This window comes from Jaculus jaculus, chromosome 1 (assembly GCF_020740685.1).
Source record: "Jaculus jaculus isolate mJacJac1 chromosome 1, mJacJac1.mat.Y.cur, whole genome shotgun sequence".
Lineage (NCBI taxonomy): Eukaryota > Metazoa > Chordata > Mammalia > Rodentia > Dipodidae > Jaculus > Jaculus jaculus.
Window position 1 is genome coordinate 144,134,864 of NC_059102.1, and position 12,089 is coordinate 144,146,952.

General features: G+C 49.0%; 1 protein-coding gene across 13 annotated transcripts in view; it reads right to left on the minus strand.

Annotated features, from left to right (window-relative positions):
* Positions 1–10,055, minus strand: part of Fnbp1 (formin binding protein 1) — a 177,537-nt gene extending 167,482 nt beyond the window's left edge. For 11 of the 13 annotated variants that reach the window (XM_045145599.1, XM_004671765.2, XM_004671767.2 and 8 more), the window contains exon 1: positions 9,798–9,915. In XM_045145599.1, the coding sequence (XP_045001534.1) occupies positions 9,798–9,821 (24 nt within the window). In that variant the 5' untranslated portion in view covers positions 9,822–9,915. Of the gene's footprint in view, positions 1–9,797 lie in introns of all 13 variants that reach the window. The other 2 variants (XM_045145671.1, XM_004671761.2) reach the window with 2 other exon arrangements.
* Positions 10,056–12,089: the final 2,034 nt, after the last annotated feature.

A 12,089-nucleotide genomic window follows, 5' to 3' on the forward strand; every position in this document is an offset into this window, starting at 1 on the left:
AGTTCGTTTGCAGTGGAGGCCCTGGCGTGCCCATTCTCTCTCTCTCCCTCTTTCTCTCTCTGTCGCTCTCAAATTAATAAATAAACAAAAAAAATTAAAAAAAAGAAAATATCTGGACATAGTGGCACACTCCTTTAATCCCAGCACAAGGGAGGCTGAGGTAGGAAGACTGCCATGAGTTCTAGGTCAGCCTGGACTAAAATGAGACCCTACCTTGAAATGACCACAAAAAAAAAAGAGAAAATATTGCATGTCACAGATTACACTCTACTATAATATGCATCATATGCTTCTCTTAGGATTGAGAATTTTTGTAACTAGACCATGAGGCTCAAGCTAATCCATGTATGGTACTAAGACAGGAAGCAAACATTTCCTTACAGACACTGATTTCAGAAAACTTCACACCCACCTCTTAAAATCTAATTAAACTAATTTCCCCGGGTATTCGTATATTCTTGTTAGCATGCAATTTTTAAAGTGTCAAAATGAAGCCTTATTTTTAAATGTGGGTGGTGTTGATGAAACCAGTATGAGTAATACTTCAGGAAACACAATATTAGCTTAACTGGGAAGTGGCTGAGGCCTGAGCGGGCCTTCAGAGGAGCACTTGCCATGTTGAGCTGTGACCAGGGACACAAGCACAGGTCCCATAGGGTTATTCAAACTCTGTCCCTCCCCAGCCCACACACTTCCAGGATGGCCTCTGACGTGCAACGTGCATTAAGAAGCTGATGGGGGCATCACCACGGAATCCCCCGGCTGCCTATGCTCTGCTCTGTTTTGCTTATTAATGAATATCTGCTACCCAGGGAACTGGGTGCAAAAACTCGTCCTAGCGAAGTAGTGCTGACCTTGACTTAGCCTCATCCCGTTCTGCTCGCAGGAGCTCCTGCAGGACTTTTGGTGGCCCACCTCAGGAGTCACTGAGGGCAGCAAGCCGTGGTCGTAACTCTCCAACCCGTGGGCTATTAATAGTCACTACTTCAAATCTGAAAAGAACCAGCCTTGTTTGAAAGTTTAACACGCCATAAAGTGTTCTTAAACAAACACTCATATGCCTATCAAGCATGAGTAGTGTGAACCACAGAGAAGAAACTCCTTTACAAAACCTACTTTAAAGGCAAAAAAAAAAGAGGTTGCAGAAGGGGCTCAGTGGCAGAGCATTCACACATGTGAGGCCCTGGGTTCTGTCCCAGAGGAAAAAAAAAAAGAAAGAAAGGTGCCCAGGCTGTTTTCATTTGAGAGCAACGGGTACGGAGGAAATGGTTTGCGTCTGTACCACCCACTCAGCTCTGGTGTGCGTCTAAAGCTGCTGTGGCCACGTGTGGTGGGCTCACCCCTTTAACCCTAGCACTCTGCAAGCTGAGGTAGAAGGATCACCAAGGGTTCGAGGCCAGTCTGGGCAACAGAGTGAATTCCAGGTCATCCTAGGCTGGGCTAGAGTAAGACCCTGGTTCAACAAACAAACAAACACCTGCTCTAAAGGCTACTTTTTTAAAAATATTTTTATTTTTTTATTTATTCATTTAATTCCCCAGGACCCACATAAGCCAGATGCACAAGGTAGTGCATGTGTCTGGAGTCCATTTGCAATGGCTGGAGGCCACACCCACTCTCTCTCTCTCTCTCTCTCTCTCTCTCTCTAACTGCCTCTCTCTCACATAAATTTAAATTTTTTTTTAAAGGTGAGAGGTATAAAAGTCAGACTGGTGTTTGGCACACCATAGTTGTTTAATAAAACTCTTAGAAGGTGGGCTGGTGAGGTGACTTTAGTGGATAAAAGCACTGGCTTACAAAGTTTGTGGCTCAGGTTTGATTCCGTAGGACCCACATAAAGCCAGATGCAAAGTGGCGCATGCATCTGGAGTTCGTTTGCAGCAGCAGGAGCTCTGGCACAGTCACTCTCTTTCTCTCTCTCTCCTTGTAAATAATTAATTAAAAAAAATTCTTGGGTTGGCACGTGGCATGTCGTTCAATGGAAGCGAGAGAAATCACCAGTTAACGGTAGTTCAACAGTGGACACTGCAAACCTTATACTTGGCCAGCCAGGCCAAACAAGCCTATGGGTGCAATAGTGGCACATCTGCCATAGTGGAAACCAACCGCCCTCTAATTGGACTGGAGGCCCACTCCATGGGAGGGAATACATCCCTGATACTGAAAACCTACAACATAGGTAGTCATGAGCCCTAAGGTGTAACGTCTGCTGCTGTCTGGCTAAATGGATATACTATGCTCACCAAACTGCCCAGTAAGCACTTCTCTTAATGTTCATACCCATACATTAATGCTACTCTCACTTTTGGTTAGAGAAGCTTCTTTTTTCAGATGGCAGTGACTTTGGAATGACTCAAAAGGCACCAAGGTGCTGAGAAGAAGTGACAGAGGAGTGCTCAGCACTAAAATATCTCTACTACACCTTCCAAAGCACAGGGTCCATTGCAGAAGAGGTGGCAGAAAGAATGTAAGAGTCAAAGGAAGGGTACCGCTCCTCACAACTGCTCCTCCAGACACAAAATGGCCTGGATATCCATGACCTCACAGCGCCTGACACTACCTACATAAGACCATCATAATAGGAGGAAAAGATCATGACATTAAAATAAAAAACTGATTGACAGGGAGAGGGGATATGATGGAGTGGAGTTTTAAAGGGGAAATTGGGGGGAGGGAGGGAATTACCATGGGATATTGTTTACAATTATGGAAGTTGTCAATAAAAAAAATTTTGTTTTTTAATTCTTGGCCTGGGCAAGGTATGGTGGCACACGCCTTTAATCCCAGCCCTTGGCAGGCAGAGGTAGGAGGATTGCCATGAGTTCAAGGCCACCCTGAGACTGCAGAATGAGTTCCAGGTCAGCCTGGGCTAGAGTGAGACCCTACCTCGAAAAACAAACAAACAAGAAGAGAAAGAAAAAAAAGAAAAGAAAAGCTGGGGCTGGAGAGATGACTTAGCAGTTAAGGTGTTTTCCTGTGAAGCCAAAGGACCCAGATGCGATTCCCTAGGGCCCAGGTAAGGCAGACATTCAAGGGACACATACGTCTGGAGTTTGTGTGCAGTGACTAGAAGCCCTGACATGCCCATTCTTTCTCTCTTCTATCTCTGCTTGCAAATAAAAACATAAAATTAAAAAAAAAAACTTGGGGCTGGAGAGATGGCTTAGCGGTTGAGCATTTGCCTGTGAAGCCTAAGGACCCCGGTTCGAGGCTCAGTTCCCCAGGTCCCACGTTAGCCAGATGCACAAGGGGGCGCACGCGTCTGGAGTTCATTTGCAGAGGCTGGAAGCCCTGGCACGCCCATTCTCTCTCTCTCCCTCTATCTGTCTTTCTCTCTGTGTCTATCGCTCTCAAATAATTAAATAAAAATTTTAAAAATAAATAAATAAATAAATAAACTTAAAAAGCTGATTAAGGGCTGGAGAGATGGCTTAGTGGTTAAGTGCTTGCCCATGAAGCCTAAGGACCCCAGTTCAAGGCTTGATTCTCTAGGACCCACATAAGCCAGATGCACAATGTGGCGCATGTATCTAGAGTTGGAGTTCGTTTGCAGTGGCTGGAGGCCCTGGTGCGCCCATTCATTCTCTCTCTCTCTACCTCTTTCTCTGTCTGTCGCTCTTAAATAAATAAATAAAAATAATTTTAAAAATTGTCATTTATAGCTGGGTGAGCCATGCCTTTAATCCCAGGCCTCGAGAGGCAGAGGGAGGTAGATCACTGTGAGTTCAAGGCCACCCTGAGATTGCACAGTGAGTTCCAGGTCAGGCTGGTCTAGAGTGAAATCCTACCTCAAATTTTTTTTTTTAAATTGTCATTTATGAGCTAGGGAGATGGTTCAATGGTTAAAGGTGCTTGCTTGTAAAGCTTGATGTAAACTGGCTGGAATTTATTTGCAGCAAGAAACTATGGTGCACACTCACGCATGCACATATGCAAATAAATACTTTTTTTTCAAGGTAGGGTCTCACTCTAGCTCAGGCTGACCTGGAATTCACTATGTAGTCTCAGGGTGGCCTCAAACTCATGGTGATCCTCCTGCCTCTGCCTCCCGAGTGCTGGGATTAAAGGCATGCACCACCATGCCCGGCTTGCAAATAAATAATTTTTTAATCAATAATACAGCACTTGAGAGGCTAAGATAGGAGGATCATCATGAGTTTGAGGCCAGCCTGGGGCTAAGAGTGAGTTCCAGGTCAGCTTGGGATAGAGTAAGACCCTGCCTCAAAAAAAAAAAAAAAAAAAAAAAAAAAAAAGCCGGACATGGTGGCGCATGCCTTTAGTCCCAGCACTAGGTAGGAGGATTGCCAAGAGTACAAGGCCACTCTGAGACTATACAGTGACTTCCAGGTCAGCCTAAGCTATAGTGAGATCCTACCTTAAAAAAACAAAAAGAAAAAAAAAAGTCCAGTTTAAATATAAACTAAGCCAATAAACTGTTATAAGTTTGGGGGCTTATGATTATTTCTACAGTTGTATAATAACTACCTGACATTTTATAAGTTCTTACAAATGTCCTTGGGCTGGAGAGATGGCTCAACAGTTAAAAGTACTTTCTTGGCCGGGCGTGGTGGCTCACTCCTCTAATCCCAGCACGTGGGAGGCAGAGATTACGTAATGAATTCCAGGTCAGCCTGGGCTAAAGGGTGACCCCACCTCGAAAAACCAAAAAAAAAGTACTTTCTTGCACAGCCTGACAGCCCTGGTTCAATTCCCCAGCTTCCACATAAAGCCATATGCACAAAATGGTGCATGTTTTTGATACTTTTTTAATAAATTTATTTTTGTTTATTTTTATTTATTTATTTGAGAACAAAAGAGAGGGAAAGAGGCAGAGAGGGAGGATGGGCACTTCAGGGCCTCCAGACACTGTAAACGAACTCCAGATGTGCATCTGACCTACGTGGGTACTGGGGTCCTTAGGCTTCACATGCAAGTGCTTAATCTCTAAACCACCTCTCCAGCCCTGGTGCATTTGGAGTTCCGTTTGTGGTGGCTGAAGGCCTGGCACAACCATACTCACTCTTTCTAACTGTCTGTCTCTCTCCAATAAATAAGTAAGTAGAGATGCCCTGCTGTGTAAAATTTTATGCCTATAAAGGAGTTTTGTTTTTTTTTTTTAATAAAGGAGTTTTAAAAGAAAAGAAAGGATTTGCTGAGCATGGTGGCACATGTCTTTAATCCCAGCTCTTGGGAGGCAGAGGTTGGAGGATCACTGTGAGTTTGAGGCCAGCTTGAGAGTACACAGGGAATCCCAGTTCAGCCTGGGCTACAGCGAAACCCTACCTAAAAAAAGGGGGTGGGGGACTGGAGAGATGGCTTAGCGGTTAAGACGCTTGCCTGCAAAGCCAAAGAATGCAGGTTTGATTCCCTAGGACCCACATAAGCCATATGCACAAGAACACGCATCTGGAGTCTGTCTGCAGTAGCTAGAGGCCCCGGCACAGCCATTCTCTCTTTTTCTCTCTCTGTTCCTGCCTATTTCTCTCTCTCTCTTTCTCTCTCTTTCAAACAAATAAAATAAAATTTTTTTAAAGAAGAAAAAAAAGAAAGAAAGAAAGAAAAGATTCACTGCCTTCACACAGCAGGATGTGGCTGAGGTGAGCTTTCATGTAAAATGCACATTTGAAACTGGTAGTTCTTAAAGGCCTATATGTGCTTTCACTGTACTCCTAAAAATGCATCAAATCATTAAAATTTGTAAAGGTTCATGCCAGCTACAACCACCTGGCCTGAAAAACTCATGACCACCCAAACCGAAGCTCTCCCTCTGAGAGCATCTTTCTGCCAAGCGAGGCTTTGCCCCGTCATTATCTCATTACACATAAGTGTGATCCCAAAGCCACCATGTAAGGACAACCCTCAATCACTGTGAGCACGCTGCCCAGGGCACTGCCCAGCTCCAAGTCTCTGACCAATAGAGGAACGGGCTGATTCCTTCGCCCCAACTTCCTTCACTTCTCTACTTTTTTTACTCGTGCAAACTGGTAATAAAATAAGGCAATTGGGCTGAAGAGATGGCTTAGTAAATGAGGCATTTGCCTGCAAAGCCAAAGGACCCAGGTTTGATTCCCCAGGACCCACATAAAACCAGATGCACAACGTAGTGCATGCACCTGGAGTTCATTTGCAGTGGCTAGAGGCTCTGGTACACCCATTCTCTCTCTCTCAGATAAATTAATAAATAGATAGATAGATACATAGATAGATAGACAGACAGCCAGACAGCAACTGAGCCAGGCATGGTGGGGCACACCTTTAATCCCAACAGAGAGGATGCAGAGGTAGGAGGAACGCCTGGGACTATATAGTAAATTCCAGGTCTGCCTGGTCTACAGTGAGACCCTGCCTTGAAAAACTAAAAAAATAAAAAATAAAAGGCAACTGAAAGTAGATATTATGCCTTAAAACTCAAATTTTTCACTGTTCTTAGTAATATAATAATGTGCTTATTCCTTTTCCTCTGTTAAACTATAAGCTACTCAAAGGCAAAGGTCCTTTCTCAGAATGCCTTAAAAGCAAATCAGGAAAGAACAAAAACATTTTGTTTGTCACGTACCTGCATATATAGCAATGCTGCCTGATTCATTCTTCATAACTTTACCAAATCAAAAGATTCAAGCCAGGCGTGGTGGCGCACACCTTTAATCCCAGCACTGGGGAGGCAGAGGTAGGAGGACTGTTGTGAGTTCAAGGCTACCCTGAGACTACACAGTGAATTCCTGGACCAGAGTGAGACCCTACCTCGAAAAATCAAAATGAATAAATTTTTAAAAACTCAAACACTTCACACCTTTTCCCCTTACAAATATTTTCCAAAGGACTGTCAGTAAAGAGTGTGCCACACGCATGAGGACCCGAGTTCAGATCCCCAGCACCTATGTCAAAGTCAGGTGTGTAGCACATGCCTGTAACCCCAGTGCTGGGCAGGCTAAGACAGGGGGCATCCCTGGGTCTTCCTGGCCACCTAGTCTAGCCAATTCAGCGAGCTCCAGGTCCAGTGAGATACTCTGTCTCTAATAAATAAATAAATAAGATGGAGAATGGTTGAAGAAGACACCCCATGTCACCCTCCACATGCATGCACGCACACACACATGCATCCACCCATACGGGAACACACATATACATATCACTAAAACATACATGTGCCAAACTTATTTTCAATCTTTCTCCCCTTCCCTTTCCCCACAGGTTGGGGGTTGAACACAAGGACACTGTACACGACAAGAGCTAAGCTATATCCCCAGCCCCCCCCTTTTGAAATTATTATTATTTAGGGGGAGTTCGAGGTAGGGTCTTGCTCTAGCCCAAGCTGACCTGCAATTCACCATGGAGTTTCAGGGTGGCCTCAAACTCACTGCGATCCTCCTACCTCGGCCTCCTGAGTGTTGGGTTTAAAGATGTGTGCCACCATGCCTGGCTTATTTTTATTTATTTATTTATTTATTTGGGAGCGACACAGAGAGAGAAAGAGGCAGATAGAGAGAGAGAGTGAGAGACAGAGAGAGAGAGAGAGAGAGAGAGAGAGAGAGAGAATGGGTGTGCCAGGGCCTCCAGCCACTGCAAACGAACTCCAGATGCGTGCGCCCCCTTGTGCATCTGGCTAACGTGGGTCCTGGGGAACCGAGCCTCGAACTGGAGTCCTTAGGCTTCACAGGCAAGCACTTAACTGCTAAGCCATCTCTCCAGCCTCCCCTGCCTTTTTTTGAGGCAAGTTCTCACTGCAGCCCAGGCTGGCCTGGAACTCACTCTGGAGGCTAGGCTGGCCTTGAACTCAAGATGATCCTTCTACATCCTGCTTCCCCAGAGCTAGGAAAAAGGCATGGGCTACCAAACCTGTCTTAACATATATATGGTTTTTGAGGTAGAGTCTCACCATAGCCCAGGCTGACCTGGAAGTCACTATGTAATCTCAGGGTGGCCTTGAACTCATGGTGATCCTCCTACCTCTGCCTCCCAAGTGCTGGAATTAAAGAAGGCATGTGCTACCACGCCTGGCTCTGTCTTTATTTTATTTTGAGACAGTGTCTTGCTATGTTGCCTGGGCTGGCCTAGAACTATGTGGTCCAGGCTGGAGGTGAACTCTTAGCAATCCTCCTGTCTCAGCATCCCAAGGGCTGAAATTATAGACATGAGCCACCAAGGCCTGCTCCCGTGTATTTCAATAACTCCTGCCCCTGCTTCCCTGCCTCCCTCCCAAAAGCAGTGTCCAGACTAATTCAGGTGACCTCAGCTCTGCTGTCAGTTCCTCCCTGGTCACCTCCCTGCTTTCCTATTACCTGCTAGAATATTCACCAACATCTCTATGTCCACCTTTGAGTTCAGTCCCTGAGGTAGTGAGAAAGGTCTCTTTTCTCCTTTCATGATCCCTGTCCTGTTTGAGGTAAGGGAGGGGCATGCCCAGATTTCTACTCTGTTGATGCAGATTCCTGATGCAGATGTCCCCCAGCCCCAGGTAACCTCAAAAAGACAACGAGAGCCAAGGAATATTAAAGGAAATACTCAGACCAGGAGATTTTTATCCACTTCTGACGTGCACAAATGTGTATCATGTTTTTCAGAACGGGTATTTGCACATATCAGCTGAAATTTGACAGCTGAATGAACGGGAATCCCTGAAGACAGAGGATATGTGTAAACTGAATTCTCTTAGCTTAAAGGAGCCAGCGTCCTCGGAATTGTACAATGAACCGGTAGCTGCTTTCAAGCCTAAGAAATGGTTATGTAAAAACTATTTAGGAAAAACAAATAGGAAGGATGCGCTGTTTTCCTAATTGCTCGCTAACCTTGTTTCACTCTGACACGAGATGTCTCAGCTTCATCTCAGATGGCAACCACCACCTCACACTTTCTCCTCCACACCCGGCACAAACGGAATTAGAAGGGTACGATTTGGAGTTTATCACCGGGAAAGGGCTCGCCTTGGGCGCGTTTCCGCGCAATAGCCAGCCGCGGTTCGGTCCCCCTCCTTCGCCCGGCCACTGCCCAGCCATTCATGCCCGGCCCGGGCGATTTCCTCGCGAATGCACAGGATGGCAGAGAAACGAGGCTGCGTCCCTCAGCCAACGGCCTGTCCTGCCCAGAGATGACCTGTGAACTGCCCCAGGCTGCCCTCGGTCTCCGGGACAGCTTCCAGACACCAAGCTGCTCGTGACCACCTGCGCCCCAAGCTCAGGATCCCCGCGAGGAGACCGCGCTGCCAGCCTTCCCCGCTGGAGACAGTTTCCTTCTAACGTTGGGGACAGAGCCCCTTCATGACAACACAGAGGGGCTACCCCTGACCACCAATCGCCGCAGCCCCTCAAATTCACTGGTCCGCGGTACAACTATAATGTGCGCCCCGTGACTTCCCTGGGATCTACAGGGACGACACTTCACCTTGCGTCGCTGACACCCCAAAACCCCAGGCCCGGGTCCCCGCGCCCGCCCCGCCCCCCGGGAGGATCTCAGGATCCGCCCGCACCTCGGCAGAGGGAAGGAAGGAAGGGGGGAGAGAGGGAGGGAGAGAGGGAAGGAGGGAGGTCAACTCCGGCAGGGGCGCGCGCGGGCATTCCGCAGCCCCACGCCCCCAGCCCCGCCGCTCCCCCACCCCACCGGGCATCGCACCCTCCCTCCCTTCCTCCCGGGGATCCACGCTCTTCCCCACGGCTCCGGATCGGTCTCCGGGGACCCTGCCCCAGGCCGAGAGGACGCCCTCCGCCTGCCCTCGGCCCAGGCGAGCGCGGGGACCCGAGGCGCACCGCCTCCCAGGCCGCAGGGACCCGAGGCGCGCCAGCGCCGGCGCCGGCCTCACTCACCCAGAGCTCGGTGCCCCAGCTCATGGTGCAGCGGGGCGGGAAGGGGCTGCGCGCGGCGCTCCGATCCCCTGCCCCGGCGGTGCCCTCGCCCCTCGAGATCCCCGCGGCTGGCTGCGGGAGGCCCGGTGCCCGCCTCCTCCTCCTCTTCCTCCGGCTCGCGCTCCCGGCCCTCCCGGCTCTCCTCAGCAGATCCTCTTCCCGGGAGCTCCACGGCAAGCAAAATGGCCCGAGGAAGCAGCAGCCTCGGCCGCCGCAGCGCGCGCCCGCCCCACACCGGAGAGCTAGGGGCGGGGCGGGGCGGAGCCCGGGGGCGGGGCCGCGCGGGGCGGGGCCTCCAGGGGGCGGGGCCTGCCTGACAGCTCGCGCGCGCCCGCCAGCCCAGGGCTCCGCAGCGCTGTCAATCTTTTCGTTACTTCTTAGCAACCCCGCTCCCCGCGGGCTCTGACAACACTCCGCTTTGCACCTAGCCTTACCGAGGCTCTGCGGAGGTCTGTGCTTGGGATGTCTGGACTTTCCCCCTCTGCCCGCGGCCGTTGACGCAGACCAGAGAGGTGCTCAGGATGTTTCCCCCCGACCCCCCCCCCCCACACACACGGTCCATCAACCTCGGAGACCCGAGCAGCCCCGCAGGGCGCAGGGTCTGGAACGCTGTACAGATAGGAACGTCGAGGCCAACGGCAACCGAGCAGCTCTGAGTGGCTGTGGAGGGAGTTCAAAGGCATGCACCCAGGGGCTTCTAATCTGCTGAACCCGCGATCTCCTACTTGTTCTGCCAAGGATCTTTGGCGTGAAATAATGTTACCAGTTGAAGACAAAGAAAAAGTGCTGCTGGGCTCACAGATAACTTTCCGGGTTCAAGTCCAGCCTCTCCACATACAATCTGGGTGGCCTTGGACATGGCTCTATCTCCAGAAGCAGGGCCCCAGCTGCTAAGTGGAGGTGGGGACTACAAGTTTGCCTTAGTGTGGACCAGAGAGTTACACGTGGAATGGGTGGTAAATGCAGGGTTCATTTCAACTGCAGGTGAGGACCAGTTCATCTCTTCTTCCTAGGGTCAACTAATGTCACTGTTCACAAGCGATGAGGAATTTAGGGAGTCCCAACGATTTCCTGGAAACCCTGGGCACCCACTGTCATCCTCTTTAAGGTCATGCAACTGCTAGACCCGTCCCTAAGGAAGGAAGCCTTCTAAGACAGGACCCCTGTTTCCATCCCCTCTTCCCTCTACTATGTGACAGGATGAAGCTGAGCTGGGCAGTCCCAGCACTGCAAGGTGGACAGAGGAGAATTACTGTGAGTTTGAGGTCAGTCTGGGCTACGCTGCAAGTACCAGGCTGGTATGGACTACAGTGAAACCTTGGCTCAAAAAAGGAAAAGGGGAAGCCTGGTGTGGTGGCACACGCCTTTAATCCCAGCACTCAGGAGGAGCACCATGAGTTCAAGGCCACGGTGAAACTACATAGCAAATTCCAGGTCAGCCTGGGGCTAGAGTAAGCCCCTACCTTGGAAAACCACAAAAAGGGGGGAGGGCTGAAAACTCCTTGCAGATAGGCCTCAAAATCTACTTCCTGTGTTGGGCAGTTGCATTCAAACTGTCAAACTGTTCTGGTCTGTCTTTTCTCAGTTGCAAGCTCCCCCTTCACTCTCTGTATCTGTTTAAATATTTTGCTGTCACAGTTAACAGGTCTCAGCACTCCCTTCCAGAAACCACTGGGTATTTAACCATCTGCAAGGCCCGGCCACCTCCTCAATAGGGTAGTCTGATAGGGCAAGTTGAGGGTCTGGAAATGTAAACAAAACTCACAGTTTAGTCTGCTGCTACTTGGCCAATAAAATGCAGCTTATCTAGAAAGACCCAAGACTCTACCTCGGAAATCATCTCGATTTCCCTTCCTGCCAATATTTGATTTTTTTTTCGGGGGGGGGGAGCTTTCGAAGTAGGGTCTTGTTCTAGCCCAGGCTGACCTGGAATTCACTATGTAGTCTAAGGGTGACTTCAAACTCACAGCATTTCTCCTGCCTCTGCCTCCCAAGTGCTGGGATTAAAGGCGTGCACCACCATGGCCAGCTCAAGTTTTTTTTAAATCTTTTTATTGAGCCGGGCGTGGTGGTGCACGCCTTTAATCCCAGCACTCAGGAGGCAGAGGTAGGAGGATCACCGTGAGTTCGAGGCCACCCTGAGACTCCATAGTGAATTCCAGGTCAGCCTGGGTCAGAGTGAGACCCTACCTCAGAAAAAAAAAATCTTTTTATTTATTTGACAGAGACAGAAAGAGGTGGACATAGAGAAGG